The sequence below is a fragment of the Callithrix jacchus genome, chromosome 6, assembly GCF_049354715.1.
Source record: "Callithrix jacchus isolate 240 chromosome 6, calJac240_pri, whole genome shotgun sequence".
NCBI classification, from domain to species: Eukaryota; Metazoa; Chordata; class Mammalia; order Primates; family Cebidae; genus Callithrix; species Callithrix jacchus.
The window spans coordinates 155,030,460-155,052,831 of record NC_133507.1 but is presented as its reverse complement, the minus strand read 5'-3'; the positions used below and the strand labels follow the sequence as shown (position 1 = coordinate 155,052,831).

The window sequence follows — 22,372 nt, the reverse complement described above, 5'->3', positions numbered from 1 at the left end:
AAGAAAGGGAGCCGGGAGAAAGGGACCAGGAAGAAAGGGACCTGGAAGAAAGGGAGCCGGGAGAAACGGACCAGGAAGAAAGGGACCTGGAAGAAAGGGAGCCGGAAGAAAGGGACCTGGAAGAAAGGGAGCCGGGAGAAAGGGACCAGGAAGAAAGGGACCTGGAAGAAAGGGAGCCGGGAGAAAGGGACCTGGAAGAAAGGGAGCCGGAAGAAAGGGACCTGGAAGAAAGGGAGCCGGAAGAAAGGGACCTGGAAGAAAGGGAGCCGGAAGAAAGGGACCTGGAAGAAAGGGAGCTGGGAGAAAGGGACCAGGAAGAAAGGGAGCCGGAAGAAAGGGACCTGGAAGAAAGGGAGCCGGAAGAAAGGGACCTGGAAGAAAGGGAGCCGGAAGAAAGGGACCTGGAAGAAAGGGAGCCGGAAGAAAGGGACCTGGAAGAAAGGGAGCTGGGAGAAAGGGACCAGGAAGAAAGGGACCTGGAAGAAAGGGAGCCGGGAGAAAGGGACCAGGAAGAAAGGGACCTGGAAGAAAGGGAGCCGGGAGAAAGGGACCTGGAAGAAAGGGAGCCGGAAGAAAGGGAGCCGGAAGAAAGGGACCTGGAAGAAAGGGAGCCGGGAGAAAGGGACCAGGAAGAAAGGGACCTGGAAGAAAGGGAGCCGGGAGAAACGGACCAGGAAGAAAGGGACCTGGAAGAAAGGGAGCCGGAAGAAAGGGACCTGGAAGAAAGGGAGCCGGGAGAAAGGGACCAGGAAGAAAGGGACCTGGAAGAAAGGGAGCCGGGAGAAAGGGACCTGGAAGAAAGGGAGCCGGAAGAAAGGGACCTGGAAGAAAGGGAGCCGGAAGAAAGGGACCTGGAAGAAAGGGAGCCGGAAGAAAGGGACCTGGAAGAAAGGGAGCCGGGAGAAAGGGACCTGGAAGAAAGGGACCTGGAAGAAAGGGAGCCGGAAGAAAGGGACCTGGAAGAAAGGGAGCCGGGAGAAAGGGACCTGGAAGAAAGGGACCTGGAAGAAAGGGAGCCGGAAGAAAGGGACCTGGAAGAAAGGGACCTGGAAGAAAGGGACCTGGAAGAAAGGGAGCCGGGAGAAAGGGACCTGGAAGAAAGGGAGCCGGGAGAAACGGACCAGGAAGAAAGGGACCTGGAAGAAAGGGAGCCGGAAGAAAGGGACCTGGAAGAAAGGGACCTGGAAGAAAGGGACCTGGAAGAAAGGGAGCCGGGAGAAAGGGACCTGGAAGAAAGGGACCTGGAAGAAAGGGACCTGGAAGAAAGGGAGCCGGAAGAAAGGGACCTGGAAGAAAGGGACCTGGAAGAAAGGGACCTGGAAGAAAGGGAGCCGGGAGAAAGGGACCTGGAAGAAAGGGAGCCGGGAGAAACGGACCAGGAAGAAAGGGACCTGGAAGAAAGGGAGCCGGAAGAAAGGGACCTGGAAGAAAGGGACCTGGAAGAAAGGGACCTGGAAGAAAGGGAGCCGGGAGAAAGGGACCTGGAAGAAAGGGAGCCGGGAGAAACGGACCAGGAAGAAAGGGACCTGGAAGAAAGGGAGCCGGAAGAAAGGGACCTGGAAGAAAGGGAGCCGGGAGAAAGGGACCAGGAAGAAAGGGACCTGGAAGAAAGGGAGCCGGGAGAAAGGGACCTGGAAGAAAGGGAGCCGGAAGAAAGGGACCTGGAAGAAAGGGAGCCGGAAGAAAGGGACCTGGAAGAAAGGGAGCCGGAAGAAAGGGACCTGGAAGAAAGGGAGCCGGGAGAAAGGGACCTGGAAGAAAGGGAGCCGGGAGAAAGGGACCAGGAAGAAAGGGACCTGGAAGAAAGGGAGCCGGAAGAAAGGGACCTGGAAGAAAGGGAGCCGGGAGAAAGGGACCAGGAAGAAAGGGACCTGGAAGAAAGGGAGCCGGAAGAAAGGGACCTGGAAGAAAGGGAGCCGGGAGAAAGGGACCTGGAAGAAAGGGAGCCGGGAGAAAGGGACCAGGAAGAAAGGGACCTGGAAGAAAGGGAGCCGGAAGAAAGGGACCTGGAAGAAAGGGAGCCGGGAGAAAGGGACCTGGAAGAAAGGGAGCCGGGAGAAAGGGACCAGGAAGAAAGGGACCTGGAAGAAAGGGAGCCGGGAGAAAGGGACCTGGAAGAAAGGGAGCCGGGAGAAAGGGACCAGGAAGAAAGGGACCTGGAAGAAAGGGAGCCGGGAGAAAGGGACCTGGAAGAAAGGGAGCCGGGAGAAAGGGACCAGGAAGAAAGGGACCTGGAAGAAAGGGAGCCGGAAGAAAGGGACCTGGAAGAAAGGGAGCCGGGAGAAAGGGACCTGGAAGAAAGGGAGCCGGAAGAAAGGGACCTGGAAGAAAGGGAGCCGGAAGAAAGGGAGCCGGAACAGGCCCATCCAGCTGTGGGAGGCAGGCCCCTCCGCTCCACCCTGAGCGCCCTCCCGTCTTCAGACTTCGTGATAATAAGATTGTACAGATGTATAATAAAGAAATAATAATAAAACCCACAGGACTCCCCTGGCTGGGCCCCCTCCCTCTGGCGCCATCCATGTGTCCCTCTCTCCTGGGCCTCTGGCATGAGCACCCAACAGGCCATTGCTTCCCGCCTCTGGCCCCCCCAGCCGCTGTCCCTTGTCCTCTTTCCAGGCTAACACTCCCTGCTTTCCCTTCCTCCCCTCCCCTCCCACCTCAGCCAGGCCTTCATCCCAGCAAGCCGTGAGGCTCCCACCTCCCACCTTCTGCTGCCTCATCTGACTGTAGCCCTCAGCAGGATGGGTTTTACAGGGGCCTTCACCCGTCGAGATTACTCTCCCTGCACCAGGCCTCACATTCCATGCTGTCTCTCATGACTCCTCCTGAGCCTTCCCAATGCCGGGGCTCCTCCAGACCGGGTCCTTCTCTCTCTACTTTCACTCCTGGGTTTCAATGGCTTTGAACATCCCCTACGCTCTGAGGTCACCAAGGACCAAGGCCAAGGTCAGACCTGCCCTCTGAACTCCGCACCACAAATCAACTGCCCCCTCCACCTCGGACCTCCCACAGGTCACGTGAGCTCCACACACAGCACGAAGTTCTTCCCTCGACCTCCCAGCTCTCCATGCTCCCAGCTTGGCTAAGGGGGTCACCACGCTCCCAGTGGCTTGCCGCCTCCACTCCTTCTCCCGCCATGGCAGGTCCCGTTTCAGAGCCCCTTCCCACCTATCACCACTCACTACGTGCTTCTCAGCCCAGCCACCATGACAGGTACGCACCTCCATCCAGGCAACAGCCAGAAAGGCCTTCCCAGAACCTACATTCACCGGCAACTCTGCAGGTTAATATCCCTCAGTAGCTTCCTAGTGCCCAGGCAAGTCCCCACGGCCCCGCCTCACCCTCCGCCTCATCTCACTCTCGCTCCTTAACTCCAGCCACAGCCTCCTCTCAGCTCATCAGAGAAACCAAGCTCTGCTCTGCCCCAGAGCCTTTGTGATGTTCTCTCTGTGTAGAATGTTTTCCCCATCCCATGCTTCACACGGACACCTTCCTCTCCACCTTCAGCTCTTAGCTGAAATATTGCTACCTCACCGAAGGCGGCAGAGATGTGGTCCCCTCCCCTTAGCCAAATCTCAAACGGCCACGTGGCTATTCTCATACCCATCACCTCGTGTTATCAACGTCATTTTCTTGTTTGCCTGTTGGTCCTTTCTGAGCACAGGAGCCGTGTGTGTCTTATTCCGTGTAGCAGTCATGTACCCGCCACAAGGCCTGCATGGGGTAGGTGCTCTGTGTCCGCTTCTGGGATGAAAGGAAGGGAGGGAGGATGAAGAGAGAAGAAGGAAGGAAGGAAGGAAGGAAGGAAGGAAGGAAGGAAGGAAGGAAGGAAGGAAGGAAGGAAGGAAGGAAGGAAGGAAGGAAGGAAGGAAGGAAGGGTAGGGAGGAAATGGAAAAAAAAGAGGGAGAGAAGAAAGGAAGGAGGGAGAGAGAGAGTGAAGGAGGAAGGAAGGAGAAAAAGAAAGGGAGAAGGAGGGTAAGGAGTAAGTAGTAAGGCAGGCAATAAAAAAAGGAAAAGAGAGAGGAAGGAAGTAAATTAAAAGACAAAGAACAATGAAGGTGAAGGGGAAACAGTAGAGAGAGGGAAGAAGGATGAGAGGCAGACACACACAGAGAGAATCTTAACAGCTAAGAGAGACAAAGGGACTGCAGAGACAAAAGGAAGAAATTTTAGAGGGAAAAAGAGAGAAATGGAAGAGAAGGCGAAGAAGCAAACATGGGGACAGATGGAAGAGGGAGGAAAGGAAGGGAGGGACAGGAGCAGGACATAAGACACCTTCACCAACTGGGCCTCCAGGAAAAGCCTCCTGCTCCAGGCTCTCTCCATCCCTCCTGGCTCCCTTGGGCTCAACCTTACACCTGCTATGAGAAGTAACTGCACAGGGCTGTGGGCATTCTGGGCCAGGCCCCAGTGGCCCAGCTCCTGGGCTGGCAGAGGGAAGGCACCAATGGAGCCTGGGGTCCTACCTCCGGGATCTCCCTCATCTCCTTGGAGGCGATGGCCACCAGCCTCCGCACGCACTGCTCCTCCAGCTCCCCCTCCTGCTGGATGATCCCCTGGAGGATGTTGTAAATGTTGACCTTGCGCTGGGTGGAAATCTGGGAAACAAGTATGGTGGGTGGGATGGACCCAAGCACAAGTCCACCTCTCTCTCCCACTGTCTTCCTTCCCTGCACCCCAACCACCAGCCTCCAATCTCTTAGATCTCGACTCCTCCATTTCCAAATCCTCCTGCTTCCCTTCTCCTGCCCTACTCATCCCACTGGCCCTGTCGATACGGCTTGTATATCTGTATTCCTGTCCCTGATTTCAGTCAATATCTGGCGAGGCAGGTGTTAAGCAATCAACACACAGGGTTCTCTATGCATGGGGCACCGGCCACCTTGAAAGCCCTAGAAGGCAGGCTCACCAGGGAGCATGTGGGCCAGGAAAACTGCCTCTTACTCTCTTCTCATTCCTGCATGATAGTGCTTATCACCACTGAAAATGACCTGGTTTAGGATGGGATTGGGCAGGTGGACTGCACATCCCAGATCACACCTGGCGGGTCGTATTTGAGAATACTCATTTAATCAGCCACGGAAAGCTACTCTTAAGGAGTGAGGGTTGACTTTCTATGTGGTGCCATTGCCTGTGAAGCCCTCAGGAAAAAATGTCCTGCTACCTCTACTGGTAGGGAGGTCACTCCCAACAGTCCAGAGATCTTAGCAAATTTGGGGGACCCTAAGAAGAGGGAAATTCACCCAAATGTGTAAGTTCTGCGGGTGAAATCCAGTACAGGGAGTCTTGGTCTTGGTTTCCTATTTTGGGGACAGCAAATAATAGGGGTTTGTACGGCTCCCAGAAATTAATGATGTGGCCTTAGTAGCTGCTCAGTACTGTGTGGCTCAAGACCAGTGTTTCTCTGTCTTTATTATTATTACCATTATTATTACTCCCAAGGGCATTTAGACCTTTTTTCCTAATCATGCCCCAATGACACTTTAATGACACAGATATGCACCTGTTCATGTGCCGTATACATATCTGTGCTTTACACATGAAAAAGTAAAATTGTCTTCGTCCCCCAAGAACTAGTTTAACTTAATTGGAGGCAATATCAGCCTATTGAGAATGCAGGCTCTGGATTTCCACAGTAAACTCAAGGAGGCCAATATGCTTAATTAACACACTTACTGCACCCTATATGAATAGCCAGGCAAATTATGAGACGATCGGCCTTTTTTTGTGATCAAGAATAATCTTCGGAGAATATTTATAGTCACAAGAGAAAAACTGTCAAACGCTCAGAGATAACAAAAGCAATCACTGAGTAGCCTTCCAGGGCAGCGCTTGCTTCTGTCTGGCAGACGCTGTGGAATTACTGGATTCTGTAGAGTGTGCATCTGCGATTGCCAAAGCCACTTTACATCTCTGTAAGGAAAAAAGTTCAGTCCTAGAAAACTGATGACAACGCACGTGTTTCCTCCATAGCAATGAAAATGATTCCAGTTCGTGGCAATGCAAATGGATTTTGTCTGGTAAAGCATATAAATCTCTATAGGTAAAATTCTCATTTGAACAGCTTTTAACGTCGTACTGGTTCCTTAATTAATTAAGAAGTAAACAAAATCTTTGATGCAGGTTAATTTTTTAAATGTGCCTGTTTGTTTATTGCCTGTTTATTGCCACTGGTGACTCAGTAAGATCTGTGTGTTAATCATGGTTTCTTATTTTCGGCAATTCCTGATGCTTTGACACCTGGCTCCTAGCTGACGCTAGAGACTACTCCTTCAGAGCTAGCCAACTCCTAGAGATAGTAAGCAAGGTGTCCACGAGCACGTTTTTAAATACAAAATGACTGTTATGGACTGAATCATGTGTCCTAAAAATTCCTGTGTTGAAGTCCTAATCCCCAGTGGGATAGTATTGTTGGTGCCCTTATCAAAGGGGGAGAACACTCAGGAGAGCTTTCTCTGTGTCTGTGCATGCACAGAAGACTCACGTGAGGACACACTGAGAGGGCAGTCACGCAAGAAAGCCAGCAAGGAAGCAAGGCTTTGCAGAAACCAAATTTGCTGACACGTTATATTAGTCTGTTCTTGCACTGCTAATATAAACATACCCGAGACTGGGTAATTTATAAAGAAAAAGAGATATAATGGCCTCACAGTTCCACCTGGTTGGGAGGCCTCATAATCATGGTAGACGACAAAGGGGAAACACAGTCACATTTTACATGGCAGCAGGCAGGAGAGAATGAGAGCCAAGAGAGAGGGGAAACCCCTTATAAAACCATCAGATCTTGTGAGACTTATTCACTACCATGAGAACAGTATGAGGGAAACCACTCCATGATTCAATTACCTCCCACCAGCTCCCTCCCATAGCATGTGGGAATTATGGGAGCTATAATCAAGATGAGATTTGGGTGGGGACACAGCCAAACCATATCACACCTCAATCAGGGACTTCCAGCTTCCAGAATTGTGAGAAAATAAATTTCTGTTTTCTAAGCCACTCAGACTATGGTGCTCCATTAGGGCATCCTGAACAGACAAGTGTTCCAACTAACCCGGAGCCCCTCTCCCAATCACCTCCTTTACTGGGCTGTCACAGTCTGGGCCACTATCCTCCTGCCCTAATCACTCAGGGCAGGTATCAGACAACTGGGGACAGCTACTTTGCCCCAGAGTCCACAGAGAATATTCAAACTAGCCAATCCTGAGCCCTCTTACCCTACCTCACCGGTCTCTTTCCACAAAAACCACAATAAAGCATGATGCCTATAATTTCTCCTGACTCCTTCTGCCTCCTCATGGACCCTAGTGCTTCCCTGTGCGATCCTGCATGGTGTGGTGGGCCCCTTCTTTTGGGAACTGTGAGTACCAAACTGCCTTTTCTCCTTTCTTTTTTTTTCATTATTATGGTTGTTGAGACAGAGTCTTGCTCTGTCACCCAGGCCAGAGTACAGTGGCACAAAATGGCTCACTGCAGCCTTGATTCAAACAACAATGCTCCCACCTCAGCCTGCCAAGTAGCTGGGACTACAGACAGGTGCCACCATGCCTGATTAATTTTTTTTTTTCTTTAGAGATGTGATCTTGCTATGTTGCCGAGGCTGGTCTTGAACCCCTGGCATGAACCACCATGCCCAGCCAATAAACTGTGCTTTCAAGAGCAAGTGTCTCCTGAGCTGTTGATCTCACCATATCTGAATAAAAACAGAGCCTACGTTTTTTAAACAGCCCGTGTTAGTCTGTTCTTGCATTGCTCTAAAGGAAGACCTGAGGCTGGATAATTCATAAAGAAAAGTGGTTTATTTTGGCTCATGGTTCTGTAGACCATACAGCAAGCATGCTGCTGGCATCTGCTTCTGGTGAGGTCTAGGAAGATTCTACCCATGGTGAAAGGCAAAAGGGGAGCCAGACAGAGGAGGAGCCAGGCTCCTTTAAACAGCCAGCTCTCATGTGAACTCATTACCACAGGGAGCGCACCAAGCCATTCATGAGGGATCTGCCTCCATGACCCAAACACCTCCTTCCAGCCTCCAACGCGGAGGTCACATTTCAACGTGAGGTTTGGAGGGGAGACACATCTAAGCCACATCACAGCCTATTCTGAAACTCCCTTGCTTGTGCTTTCCAGCCCCTGCAGACCTTCCTTGTGCTTTCCATACATCTTTCCATATCTAAAGAAGGGCCAAAATAGCAAGTCAATGACCACACATCTAACAGAGAGCATCTGGAGGAGAACACTTGACTTCAGCAAGGAAGTGACAAAAACCCTCTGAGGCACAGAAATTCAAAATGGCAGCATAAAGAAGGGAATGAAGTAGCCAGAGGGATTAGCTCAGGGCCAAGAGGGACTGACCATTGCAGGGAAAGGTAAGTGGGAGATCTCTAGCAGTCCATATTCCCAACACAGACACCTGTAACCCTGACTCAGGAGAGCCCCTCAGCCCTCACAGGCTCTGTATAGGGAGCTGGCTGGAGTCCACACTGACAGAATCCCTCAAAGAGGGAACACATGCTGGGTTCTTCCCACATTTATCCCCTACCCTACCCCAGAGCTGCTGTAGCACAGCATCATTTTAAGAGTGAAGCCACCAACAGACTACTTCTGCCCTGGCAACAACAGTCCCTGTGTTTCCACATCTCTGAGGCCCCACTGACATCCTCCCACATCCACCCAGAGGACTGCAACATCATGGTACCACCTGGACCCAGCAGGGCAGCTATATTCTTGGCATCCAAGCCCATTCACCATCCTACACCCTGGGGAAGAGGTAGTCTGTTATATCAAAAAAGCTGCACCCAGAGACAGCCAAAGCATACATTCCCCGAAACCTGAGAGACACCTGCCCCGGGCTGCTGTCACTGACAGTGATCCTGCTCCAAAAGTGACAGGGTGTAAGGACTTGCCTGCCAAGAGCCTACCACCGCCACCACTGGCAACCAGACAGGCCACCCAGGGGCCCTAGAACCAGTGTGCATATCACACATATTCATGCATATCACCCAGGGACCTGAAGAACAGCCTGCCGAGGCCCGCTGCCACCACTGTCTGTGAATTCATCTCCTCTAGAATCAGAGCTACTGTGTGCTTGCCTGTATCCCCAAGGGCCCTAAGGATTGATTCACCTGGCATCCCTGTCTCCAGCACTGCACAAATAACTCCCAGCCTGCACTCCCAATAACTGCAGGAACTCACAGACACTGATGATGTTAATGACAGCCGAAGAAACTGTACAAGGACTACATCACTCCACACACCAAAAACCAAAGCCCAAGCGCCCTATCCAACCAGCATTATAGATACATCTACAGCAAAAAGCCTTTTTCTTCTTTTTAAAGCACTGAGGCTGCCTGAGTTGAATTTCCAGCCAGGAAACACGTCATTTTTTGGTTTGATATTTGTGTGACTTCTGTCATTTATTGATCTTCTTTTCTTTTTTTTTTTTTTTTTTGAAAGAGAGAAAGAAAGAAAGAAAAAAAAGGAATGAAGAAGAGGAAAAAAGAGGAAGAAAAGGAGGGAGAGAGAACCGGAGTGTTGTTTAGTCGCCCAGGCTAGAATGCAGTCTAAAAATGGGTATTGAAAACTTCCCTTATACCATCAATCGTGCTTAATAATGGCCAACCAATATTTCATTTAAACCTGTGAGTAGGTGTGATGTGGTACTGATAAGAGTGCATGTCTTGTGTGTTTTAAGTGGAGAGTTCTATAAACGTTTACTAAGTTTACTTGTTCCGGATCTGAGTTCAAGTCCAGGGTATCCTTGTTAATTTTCTGTCTCATTGGTCTATCTAATATTGATGTTGAAATCTCCCACTACTACTGTGTGGGAGTCCAAGTCTCTTTACAAGTCTTATGTATCCTGTATTGGGTGCGTACACATCCAGGATCATCAGCTCTTCTTGTTGCGTTGATCCTTTTACCATTATGTCCTCTTTTGATCTTTGTTGCTTTAAAATCCTTTCCATCAGAGGCGAGAATTGCAACCTCTTCTTTTTATTTATTTATTTTTGCTCTCCATTTGGTTGACAAATCTTTCTCCATCCCTTTGTTTTGACTCTTTATGTATCCTTGCATGTAAGATGGGTCTGGATGCAGCATACCGATGGGTTTTGGCTGTATCTTTTGATTGGGGGATTTAGTCAATTTAAATTTAAAATTATTGCCATTTGATGTTAGCTGGCTATTTTGCCCATTAGTTGATATAAATTCTTCATTATGTTGATACTCTTTACTTTTTGGTATATTTTTAGAAAGGCTAATACTGGTTGTTCCTTTCTATGTGTAATGCTTCTTTCAGAAGCTCTTGTAAAGCAGGCCTGGTGGTAATGAAATCTCTGAGTACTTGCTTATTCACAAAAGATTTTATTTTTCCTTCGATTGTAAAGCTTAGTTTGGCTGGATGTGAAATTCTGGGTTGAAAGTTCTTTTCTTTAAGGATGTTAAATATTGGCCCCCACTCTCTTCTGGTTTGTAGGGTTTCTGCAGAGAGATCTGCTGTGAGTCTGATAGGCTTCCCTTTGTGGGTAACCTGACCTTTCTCTCTGGCTGCCCTTAGTATTTTCTCCTTCATTTTAACCCTGGTGAATCTAACAATTATGTGCCTTGGGGTTGCTCTTCTTGATGAATATCTTTGTGTTATTCTCTGTATTACCTGGAGTTGAATATTGTCCTGCCTTGCTAGATTGGGAAAGTTTTCCTGAATAATATCATGAAGAGGATTTTCCAGTTTGGATTCATTCTCTTCATCACATTCAGGTGCACCTATCAAACGTAGATTAGGTATTTTCACATAGTCCCATATTTCTTGGAGACGTTGCTCATTCCTTTTTATCCTTTTTACTCTATTCTTGTCTTCTCATTTTATTTCATTAAGTTGGTCTTCAGCCTCTGATATCCTTTCTTCTGATTGATCAATTCGGCTGTTAAAACTTGAGCATACTTTGTGAAGTTCTCGTGTTGTGTTTTTCAACTCCATTAATTCATTTATATTCCTCTCTATATTGTCTATTCTTGTTAGCATTTCATCAAACCTTTTTTCAAAGTTCTTAGTTTCTTTGCATTGGGTTAGAACAAGTTCCTTCAACTCCCAGAAGTTTCTTATCATCCACCTTCTGAAGCCTGCCTCTGTTAATGGAACACAGTCTTTCTCCATCAGGCCTTGTTCCATTGCTGATGAGGAACTGTAATCCCCTGTAGAGGGAGAGGCATTCTGATTTTGGGTATTCTTAGCCTTTTTAGGCTGATTTCTTCCCTTCGTTATAAATTTATCCATCTGTTGTGTTTGTAATTACCGCCTTTCTAATTAGGTTTCTGAGTGGATGTCCAATTTATTGACTCCCAGCGCCAGAATCTGAGCAACCCACTGCACTGGCTAAAACAGTGGTGTTAAGACTGATGGTGCTTTTCTGACTCTGCACCAAAAACCGCCGTGCCAGCCACAAGAGTCATGGTGGTGACCTGTGGGGCTCCTCTGCTGGGAATTTCCTGGTCCGTGAGTAACAAAAATTCGCCTAAAACTGTGGCGTCCTCTCATTTTCTGCACTTTCAATGGGAGCCACAATCCTGAGCTGCTAACAATCAGCCATCTTGGATCTCTCTCCAAGAAAAAGTCTTTTTCTATCACAGCTACTCTATAAAATGGGAAGAAGCAACTATTATATCAAATGTGTAATAGTTATCCACATAGAAACATAAGAAAAATGAAAAAGCAAGAAAACATAATGCTTTCAAAGGAACACAATAATTTTCCAGTAACAGACTACCATAAAAGAGAAATATTTATGTAATGCCTAAAAAGGAATTTAAAACACTGATCTTAATATAAACTCGGTGAGATACAAGAAAACATAGATAGGCAATAAGAATAAACAAAATTGGAAAAACAATTCATGATGTGAATAAGAATTTTAACAAACAGATAAAAAAAGAAATCTGAGAATTTAAGTATTCAATAAAAAATTAAAAATACAATCAAGAGCTTCAACAATACGCTAGATCAAGTAGAAAAAAGAATTTATGAACTTGAATAAAGAGACTTTGAAAAGGATAAAGAAAGTCCACGTGACACATGGGACACAATTAGGCAAACATATATTCAATTTTAGGAGCCCCAGAAGGACAAGAGATGGAAAAAGCATAGAAAACTGATTTAATAAAATAATAGGGAAAGCTAAAAACTTCCCAAGTCATGCGAGCCATTTAGACACCCATATACAGGAAGCTCAAATATTTTCAAATAGATTCAACCCTAATAGGTTTTCTTTCAGGCACTTTATAGTTAAACTGTCAAAAGTCAAAGCCAAAGATAATTCTAAAAACAGCAAGAGAAAAGCATAAAGTCACATCAAAGCTGACTAGCAGCACATTTCTCCACAGAAACTTTACAGGCCAGGAGAGAATGGGATATCTTCAAAGTGCTGGAAGACAAAAATGGCTAGGTGAGAATACTATACCCATCAAAGCTATCTTTAAGAAATGTAAGAGGAGTCAAGTCTTTCGAAGGCATGCAAAAACTATGGAAATTTATCACCCTTAGACTAACCCTACAAGAAATGTCTAACGGAGTTGTACGTCTGCAAGTGAAATAATGATATCTATCATTAGGAAAACACACAAAAGTATAAATCTCACTGTCTTATCTAGAGCAGATGACAAAGATAAGTGATTACACACAAATGAGAAAGAGAAAATAATCAAAAATTATTGCTACAGAAAACCACCAAAACACAAACATGAGTAAGAGAGAAAGAAAGAAACAAAGGTTAACAAAACAATCAGAAAATAGTTAACAAAATGACAGGAGTAAGTCCTCATATATCTTGAATGTAAATGGCTTAAATGCCCCAATTAAAAGGTTAGACTGACTGAATTGATTAAAACAAAAACAACAACAACAACAAACAGGATCCAACTATATGCTTCCTACACAAAACTCTTTGCCTATAAAGAGCCATATAGTCTGAAAGTAAAGGGAAGGAAAATGGTATTCCATGCAAATGAAAACCAAAAGCATGTAGGAGTGGCAATACTTCTATTGCTTCTATCAGAAAAAATAAGTCAAAAAAAAACATAAAAAGAAACAAAGATGGTCAGTATATAATGATAAAAGGGTCAATTCAGCAAGAGGGTCTAACAATTGTAAACACATATGCACTCAACACCAACGTACCCAGATATATAAAGCAAATATTATTAGAGATAAAGAGAGAGACCACAATATTTTGGAACTTCAGCACCCCACTTTCAGTATTAAACAGATTATTTAGACAGAAACTCAAAAAAGAAACATCACACTTAAACAGCACTAAAGACCAAATGGATCTAACAGACACTTTTACAGAAGATTTCACTCAACAGCTGCAGAACACACATTCTTCTCATTGGCACATGGAACATTCTCTGGAATGGACTTTATGTTAGGTCACAAAATGAAGTCTTATCAAAAATTCTGAAATCCTATCAAGCTTCTTCTCAGACCACAATGGAATAAAACTAGAAGTCAATAACAAGAGGAACTTTGGAAACTGTAAAAATACACAAAAATTAAACATGTTTCTGAACAATCAATGAAGAAATTAAGAAGGAAACTTAAAATTTTCTTGAAACTAATGAAAATTAAAACACAACACACCAAAACCTATAGGGTGCAGCAAAAGCAGTACTAAGATGAAAGAGTATGGCGATAAACACCAATATCAAAAAACTAGAAAGAGTTCAATTAACCAAACAATACACATCAAGGAACTAGTAAAGCAAGAACAAACCAAGCCCCAAACAAACAGAAGTAAAGAAATAATAAAAATCAAGGACTTCCAGTTCCAAAATGGTGAAATAGAAATAAGCTGGCTTCATTCCCCAGTCCCTAGTCCAGCACCCCCTGCAACAGAAAGAAATGCCAAATGTGGGTGAAGGGGAGGAAGGCAGCAAAACACACTGCCACATGTGCATCTATGCAACTACATGTACCCCAATACCTAAAATACAATAAAAAAATAATTAATTAATTAAAAAAACCAAATGTACAGCAACAAGATTATCATTAGCAATTTCTAAAACTCAAAATGGAGAATAAGGCAGTTCCTGGGGCCACAGAGAAAAGATAAAACTCTGAGCAAACTGTAAGAGAATGGGACTTCTCTATCCATGATGCCTAATGGAGGATGTACATCTGGAAGTGAAATAATGATATCTATCATCAGGAAAACACACAAAAGTGTAAACCTCACTGTCTCATCTAGAGTGGATGACAAAGATAAATGATTACACACAAATGAGAAAGAGAAAAGGATCAAACATTATTACTACAGAAAACCACCAAACCACAAAAAATAAGTAAGAGAGAAAGAAAGAAACAAAGGTTTCTTTCTCCCAATTTGCCAGACATGAAGCCCATGGAAAATTTCCCTGACTTATGGTTTCTATACTGGAAAAAGTTAGAAAGATCAAGGTGGACAGCCAGTTTCCTGAAAATCTTGGCTTTCCTCACAGGAGACCTGTCCCTCTCTCAGCCTATGAGAAGCATCAGGAATGCCTGAAAGGAGAAATACCCCCGAGGACAGCCAAAGACAAAGAGAGTAGGTGGGAATACCTTCAGCATCCCTTGAAACTCTGCTCTGTAACTCAGTCAAAGGCGTTACCAAGTAAGACTGGCTGTTTAGCAGCACTGCGCTGTATGAGGTTCATTCCACAGGTTCCCTTGGCATGAACCCCTAGCCAGCCTTCCCACCCTACTGAGATATCCCCCTTAGGACCTCCCTCATTTTGGGACAGGTGGCATTCTGATTGTTTACAGGAACCAAAGGAAACCTGGGATTATGAAGCCATCTGGTGCCATAAAGGAGGCAATGACCTAGCAGGGGAGGAAAAAAAGGAAGTCAACAGATAAATGACAGAAAATCTCTAAACAAATATATCCAATTAAAACCAGAACAAGCCAGACAGAGAATAATAATAATATATAAATAAACAAATAATCCTTCAATTCAAAGACACAGACATACATCCACAAGAAACAATAGCAAACAGGGAATCATGACCTCCCCAAATGGATAAAGCAAGAAATCATTACTGGTCCTAATGAGATGGTCATATGTGAACTCTCTGACCAAGAATCCAAAATAGCAGTTTTTTGTTTGTTTGTTTGTTTGTTTGAGACAGAGTTTCGCTCTCGTTACCCGGGCTGGAGTGCAATGGCGCGATCTCAGCTCACCACAACCTCCGCCTCCTGGGTTCGGGCAATTCTCCTGCCTCAGCCTCCTAAGTAGCTGGGATTACAGGCACATGCCACTGTGCCCAGCTAATTTTTTGTATTTTTAGTAGAGACGGGGTTTCACCATGTTGACCAGGATGGTCTCGATCTCTTGACCTCGTGATCCACCCGCCTCGGCCTCCCAAAGTGCTGGGATTACAGGCGTGAGCCACCGCGCCCAGCCCAAAATAGTAGTTTTAAGAAAATTCAGTGATCTCTCATATCACACACACAAAAAAATCAATTCAGAAATTTATCAGGGAAATGTGACAAAGAGACTGGAATAATTTTAAAAACTTAAAAGTCTTAGAACTGAGAAATAAATTTGCTAAATTAAAAACTTTGAATGATGTTTTCAATTTAGCAAATTTATTTTTAAATTGAATCAAGCATGAATTCAATTATGCATTGAATCAAGCAGAGTCAAGAATCAGTGAGCTCAAAGACAGGCTATTTGAAAATACAGTCAGAGGAGAAACAATTTTAAAAATATAAAGAAATGAAGAGCACTTACAAGATATAGAAAAGTACCTCAAATCGTCAAATCCAAGAATGATTGGTATTCCAGAGGGAATTGAACAACAGGCAGAAAGCTTATTCAAAGCAATAATAATGGAAAGGTGGCCAAAACCCGAGAAAGAGATGAACATCCAGGTATAGGAACATCAGAGAACAACACAAAGATTCGGCCCAAACAAGATTACTCCATGGCCTGTCAAAATCCAACCAAAGAGTTTGACAGGGCGAAAAGAGGATTCTAAAAGCAGCAAGAGAAAAGAAGCAGAAGCTCCAATTCATCTGACAACAGACTTCTCAATGGAAACCATACAGGTCAGGAAAGAGTAGGATGACATTTTCAAAATATTTAAGTAAAAAACCCTTTCATCCAAAAATGCTGCATCCAGCAAAGCTATCCTCAAAATATGAAGAAATAAAGTATTTCCAAGATGAACAAAATCTGAGAGTTTACCACCACCAGAAATGCCAGAAGGAGTTTTTCAGTCTGAAAGAAGAAAACACTCATGTGAAAAAAGATAATGTTTGAAGGCACAAAACTCACTGGTAACATTAAGTAACAAGACAAACTCAGAAAACTCTAATACTATAATCGTGGGTAATCCACTCATAACTCTAGAAATCTATTGAAATCTATTGAAAACAACATAATTGTTTCAATAGAAACAATAATTGAAAATACCTGTAGTGACTTGTGAAGATACAAGCAATATAATAATATGTAAAATGAGTTGATATAAAGTCAAATGTGGAGGGGATGCAGTTATTAAATGTAGGCTTTTAAATCTTTTTCTTTGTTCCTATTTTTGCTTTGTGATCTAAGATAAATAATCATCTCTTTAAAAATAACTTAAATGTATAATATATTTTTGGTAATTCTTGTGGTAACCACTATGCAAAATCCTATAATAGACTCACTAAAAATAAAAATTAATTATTTAAAACATAACAGCGTAAAAGAAAGGAAGAGAGGAATTACAAAACAACCAGAAAGCAAGCAACATAATGGCAGTAGTAAGTCTTTATTTATCAGTAACGACACTGAATGTAAATGGATTCAACTCTCCAATTTTAAGACATAGAATCTGTCTGAACAGATTTTAATCTGGCTGAACAGATTAAAAAAACAAAGATCCAACTACACACTGCCTACAAGAAACCGACTTCACCTATAAAGACACACACAGACTGAAGATGAAGTGATGGAAAATGATATTCCATACAACTCAAAACAAAGAAGAGCAGAAGTAACAATACTGACATCAGATAAAATAGACTACAAATCAAAGACTGCAAAAGAGACAAAGAAGGTCACTCTATAATGATAAAGGGGTCAATCAGTAAGAGGATATAGTAACTAGAAATATCTATGCACCCAACACAGGAGCTCCAAAGTACATAAATCAAACATTAATAGATATAAAGGGAGAGATATACCGCAATACAATAATGGTAGGGGACTTAGGAGGCTGAGGCAGGAGAATTGCTTGCATCCAGGAGGCAGAGGTTGTAGTGAGCCAAGATCACACCATTGCATTCTAGCCTGGGCAACAGAGTGAAACTCTGTCACAAAAAAATGATAATAATAATAATAAAAGAAATACAAATAATTAGACTTATGAACAACTATATGCCAACAAATTTGAAAACCTATAGGAAACAGATAAATTCCTGGACACATGCAGCCTACCAAAGCTGAACAATGGAGAAATAGAAAACTCCAATGAAACAATGTTGAATAATGAGATTGAGGCAGTAATAAAAAGTTTATCATCAAAGAAAAGCCCAGGACTGGATGGATTCACTGCTGAATTCTACCAAACATTAAATAAAAACAAATACCAATTCCCCTCAAACTATTAAAAAAACATTGATAAGGAAGGAATACTTCCAAACTCGTACTACAAGGCCAGCAGTACCCTAATACAAAAACCAGATAGGAACACAACAAAAAAAAAGAGAATACTACAGGCCAGTATGTGTGATGAACATAGATGCAGAAATCCTCAACAAAATATTAGCAAACCAAATTCAAAAACGCAATAAAAAGATCATTCGCTATGATCAAGTGGGATTCATCCCAAGGATTCAAGGATGGTTCAATATATGCAAATCAATAAATGTGATACATCACATTAACAGAGCCAAGAAGAACAATCATATGATCATTTAAATATATGCTGAAAAGTATTTGATAAATTCAACATCCCTTTATGATTAAAAAAAAAAACTCAACGAACTGGTTATAGAAGAAGCATACCTCACGATAAAAGCCATATATGACAAACCCACAGCTAACATTGTACCAGATGGAAAAAATTGAAAGCCTTTCCTCTAAAATCTGGAGCAAGACAAGAATGCACATTTTACTACTGCCATTCAACATAATACTTGAAGCCCTGGCCAGAGCAAATGAGCCATTTCTCTCAAGCAAGAGAAAGAAATAAAGGGCATACAAAATAGAAAGGAAGAAGTCAAATTATCTCTGTTCACAGATGATGCAATCTCACACTAGAAAAATACAAAGACTCCATCCAAAAACATCTAGAACTGATAAATCAATTTAGTTCAGTTGCACATTACAAAATTGACATACAAAAATTAATTTATGCCAAACAGCAAACAACAGAACACTTCACATAATCTGAAAAAATTTAAGAAAGCCATCTCATTTACAATAGCTACAAAAAAAAAATACAAGACATCTAGGAATATATTTAACCAAAGAAGTGAAAGATCTATGTAAGGGAAACTATAAAATATTGATGAAAAAATTGAAGAAGACACCAAAAAATGGAAAGCTATTTCATTTCATGCTCATTGATAGAAAAATTAATATTATGAAAATGACAATACTACCAGAAGCGATTTACATATTCATTGAAATCTGTGTCAAAATACCAAGGACATTCTTTACAGACAATTTTTACATCGAACCATAAAAGACCCTAAATAGACAAACCATTCCTGAGCAAAAAGAATAAAGCTGGAGGCATCACACTACCTGACTTCAAAATATACTATAAAGTCATAGTAACCAAAATAGCATGGTACTGGCATAAAAACATACACATAGACCAATGGAACAGAATAGAGAACTCAGATGTCAATCCATGTACTTACAGTTAACTCATTTTTGACAAAGGTGCTAGGAATATATAATGGTGAAAAGACAGTTTCTTCAATAAATGGTGCTAGGAAAACTGGATAACCATATGCAGAAGAATGAAACTAAACCCCTATCTCTCACCATAAGCAAAAATCAAATCAAAATGGACTAGAGACTTAAATCCAAGACCTGAAACTATGAAATTACTAGAAAAAAAAATCACTGGGGAAATGCTCTAGGAAATTGGTTTGGGCAAAGATTTTTTTGTGTAAGACCTCAAAAGCACAGGCAACAAAAGCAAAAATAGACAAATAGAAAAAAAAAAAAAAACTTCTGCACAGCAAAGAAAGCAATGAACAAAGTGAAGAGACAACCCACAGAATGGGAGGATATATTTGCAAACTCTCCATCCTACAGATGATTAATAACCAGAATATACAAGGAGCTCAAACAAAAAACAAAAAAAGAAAAAAAATCCAATTTAAAAATGGGCAAAAGATCTGAACAGACATTTCTCAAAAGAAGACATACAAATGGCCAACAGAGATACAATAAAATGCTCAACCTCACTAATCATCAGAGGAATGCAAGTCCAAATCACAATGAGATATCATCTCACTCCAGTCAAAATGGCTTTTATCCAAAATATAGAAAATAACAGATGATAGCAAGGATGTGGAGAAAGGGGAACCCTCATAAACTGTTGGTAAGACTGTAAATTATGAATCTGCAATTCTACTGCTGGGTGTGTATCCAAAAGAAAGGAAATCAATATATCGAAGAGACGTCTGCATTTCCATGTTTATTGCAATACTATTCACAATAGCCAAGATATGGAATCAACTCAAGTGCCCATCAATGGATGAAGGAATAAAGAAAGTATGGTATATGTACACAATGGAATATTATTTGACCATAAAAAGAATGAAACCCTGTCATTTACAGCAACATGAATGAAACTGGAGGACATTATATCAAGTGAAGTAAGTCAGGCACAGACAGATAGATACCACATGTTCTCATGTGTACATGGGAGCTAAAAAAAAAGGTGAGCTCTTAGAAGTCAAGAGTAGAATTTTGGTATTAGGGTCTGGGAAAGGTAGGGGCAAAGGGGGATAGGGAGACATTGGTTAACATACAAAATTACAGCTGGAGAGAAGGAATAAATTCTGTTCTACAGCACTGTAGGGTATAAATACATTTAACAATGATCGATTGCATATTTTCAATAAACAAAATTCAAGTATTTGAATGCTTGCAACACAAAGGAATGATAAATGTTTTCCGTGATGGAAACACTAATTACCCTGATTTGGTCATTATACATTGTATACATGTTTTGAAATATCACTTTGTATCCTATAAATACATATAATTATTATGTGTCAACTAAAAATAAAAGGGGAAAAATGCAAATGTAAATCCAAATCCAACAAAAATAATAAAGCTTTTTATAAATAATCTCCTCTGCTCATAGCACCCCTTTGCTACCCACCCCAAGGCTAAAGGGTAGTCTAAAATCTAGGAGTTCTAGAAGTATGCTCTCCAGATCAGCCTCAGCATCATTTGGGAACTTGTTAGAAATGCTGATTCTCAGGTTCCACCCCAGACTTACTGAATCAGAAACTCTGGGGGTGGGGCCCAGCAAGGTTTGGACCAGCTCTGGTCTAAAACTCTGTCTAGTCAAGGTGATGCAAGCCTTGTCTGTATAAGCCCATCACAGTCCCTAGTTGCACACTGTATCACTCCCTCCAACATCCTCTAGCCCAGTCCCCTAACCCAGCTAAACATTTCCCCGCTAGCCAAGCATCCCTGCACTCTGTGTCTGGTGTGTCTTTACTCTCCATGCCCACTGGTTCAACATCTTTGCAACCCAACTCATATGCTCCAGGACAATGGCTCCCAAACCCACTGTGTCCGAATACAAGGGAACTTTTGAAAACTGTGAACATCCCAGGTCCCAATTGGTACTCAAGGAGTAAGCACCTCATAGTCTTGATCATCTCTGTATCCCAGTACCATGCACCACATCTGTGATAGTAACTATGTGCTGGGTGGTGGACACACAGCACACACAGCTAGAGGTGGCTGAGCCCTGTGGGTGAGAGCCCTACCTCTGGCACCTGTAGGCAATGGATGAGAGTGTTTATCACCACAGAGGGCTCAGCGGTGGCCTTCTCTGTGATTATCACTGAAGCCAGAGTCTTCCGCATGTCAAGGCCTGCCCCTGTCGTGTCCGTCTTTGCTGAGTCACTGTCAGTGATGTCCAGGAGGTTCATGACTTGTTGAAAGGTTCCTATGAAAACAAAGATCACCCAGGTGCAGTGTGGAAATGACCATGACAGGAGGTGCCCTTGTACCCCTGGTCTTGCCTCCACCCAAACAGCTCCAGCTTCATGTGTGGTGTGATGTCCACTGTGTGGATGGAGAAAGGGAGACCGAGGCTGGGGCTGCAGTCAAAAAGTTAGTGGCTGGGATGGGGCAGGAGAGCGGAGAGGTGGGTGACATTCTTACCACTGTCATCTGGTTCAAGAGGCCTCAGGCCCTCTGCTTCCTCTGACACCCCTCACTCGAGTCTACTGCTGCTTCTGTAATGGCTTCCATCATCTCTTCCTGAAACTCTTTTGAGATCAACAGAATTTGTAAAATACGGGGTGTGGCAACACACCCTATAATGACCCCAATGATCCATACGCTTCCATAAAGCCATCCCCTTGAGGGTGTGTGGGTGGAACCTGTGACTTCCTTCTAACAAATAGAATATGGCAAAGGTGATGGGTGACCCTCTCTTGAGTGGATTTCATCATATAGCAAAGATGGTGGGATGTCACTCCCATGATCACATTACACCATATGAGATTCCTTCTTAGCAGACTGAAAGAAAACATTCTACTGGCCTTGAAAAGTAAACAGCCAGCTGGGTGTGGTGGCTCACTCTTGTAATCCAACACTCTGGAAGGCCTAGGCGGACAGATCACCTGAGGTCAGGAGTTCGAGACCAACCGGGCCAACAATGATGAAACCCCATCTCTACTAAAAATACCAAAAATTAGCTGGGCATAGGGGTGGGCACCTGTAATCCCAGCTACTCAGGAGGCTGAGACAGGATAACTGCTTGAACCAGGGAGGCAGAAGTTGCAGTGAGCCGCGATCACACAATTGCACTCCAGCCTGGGTAACAAGAGTGAAATTTCATCTCGAAAAAAAAAAAGAAAGAAAAGAAGGAAGGAAGGAAGGAAGGGAGGGAGGGAGGGAGGGAGGGAGGGAGGGAGGGAGGAAGAAAGAAAAGAAAGAAAGAGAGAGTAAAGAAGAAAGAAAAAGAAAGAAAGAAAGAAAGAAAGAAAAAAGAAGGAAAGAAAGAAAGAAAGAAAGAAAGAAAGAAAGAAAGAAAGAAAGAAGAAAACAGCCATGATGGAGGACTCAAGATGGTGCTGTGAGAATAACCCAGGATTGAGGCTCTCCCTGGATGCACAGAGAAGGTGAGTCAGGGACACATTTCCAG

The 22,372-nt window shown here is 43.4% G+C and overlaps 1 protein-coding gene across 1 annotated transcript in view; it reads right to left on the bottom strand.

The window, feature by feature from the left end:
• MROH2A (maestro heat like repeat family member 2A) overlaps nt 1-21,491 on the bottom strand; it is a 61,440-nt gene extending 39,949 nt beyond the window's left edge. Inside the window, 5 exon segments of the mRNA XM_054258167.2 lie at nt 2,658-2,724; nt 4,364-4,599; nt 20,985-21,166; nt 21,385-21,435; nt 21,438-21,491. Of these exon segments, the coding sequence (XP_054114142.2) occupies nt 2,658-2,724; nt 4,364-4,599; nt 20,985-21,166; nt 21,385-21,435; nt 21,438-21,477 (576 nt within the window). The 5' untranslated portion in view covers nt 21,478-21,491.
• Between the last annotated feature and the right edge of the window lie 881 nt (nt 21,492-22,372).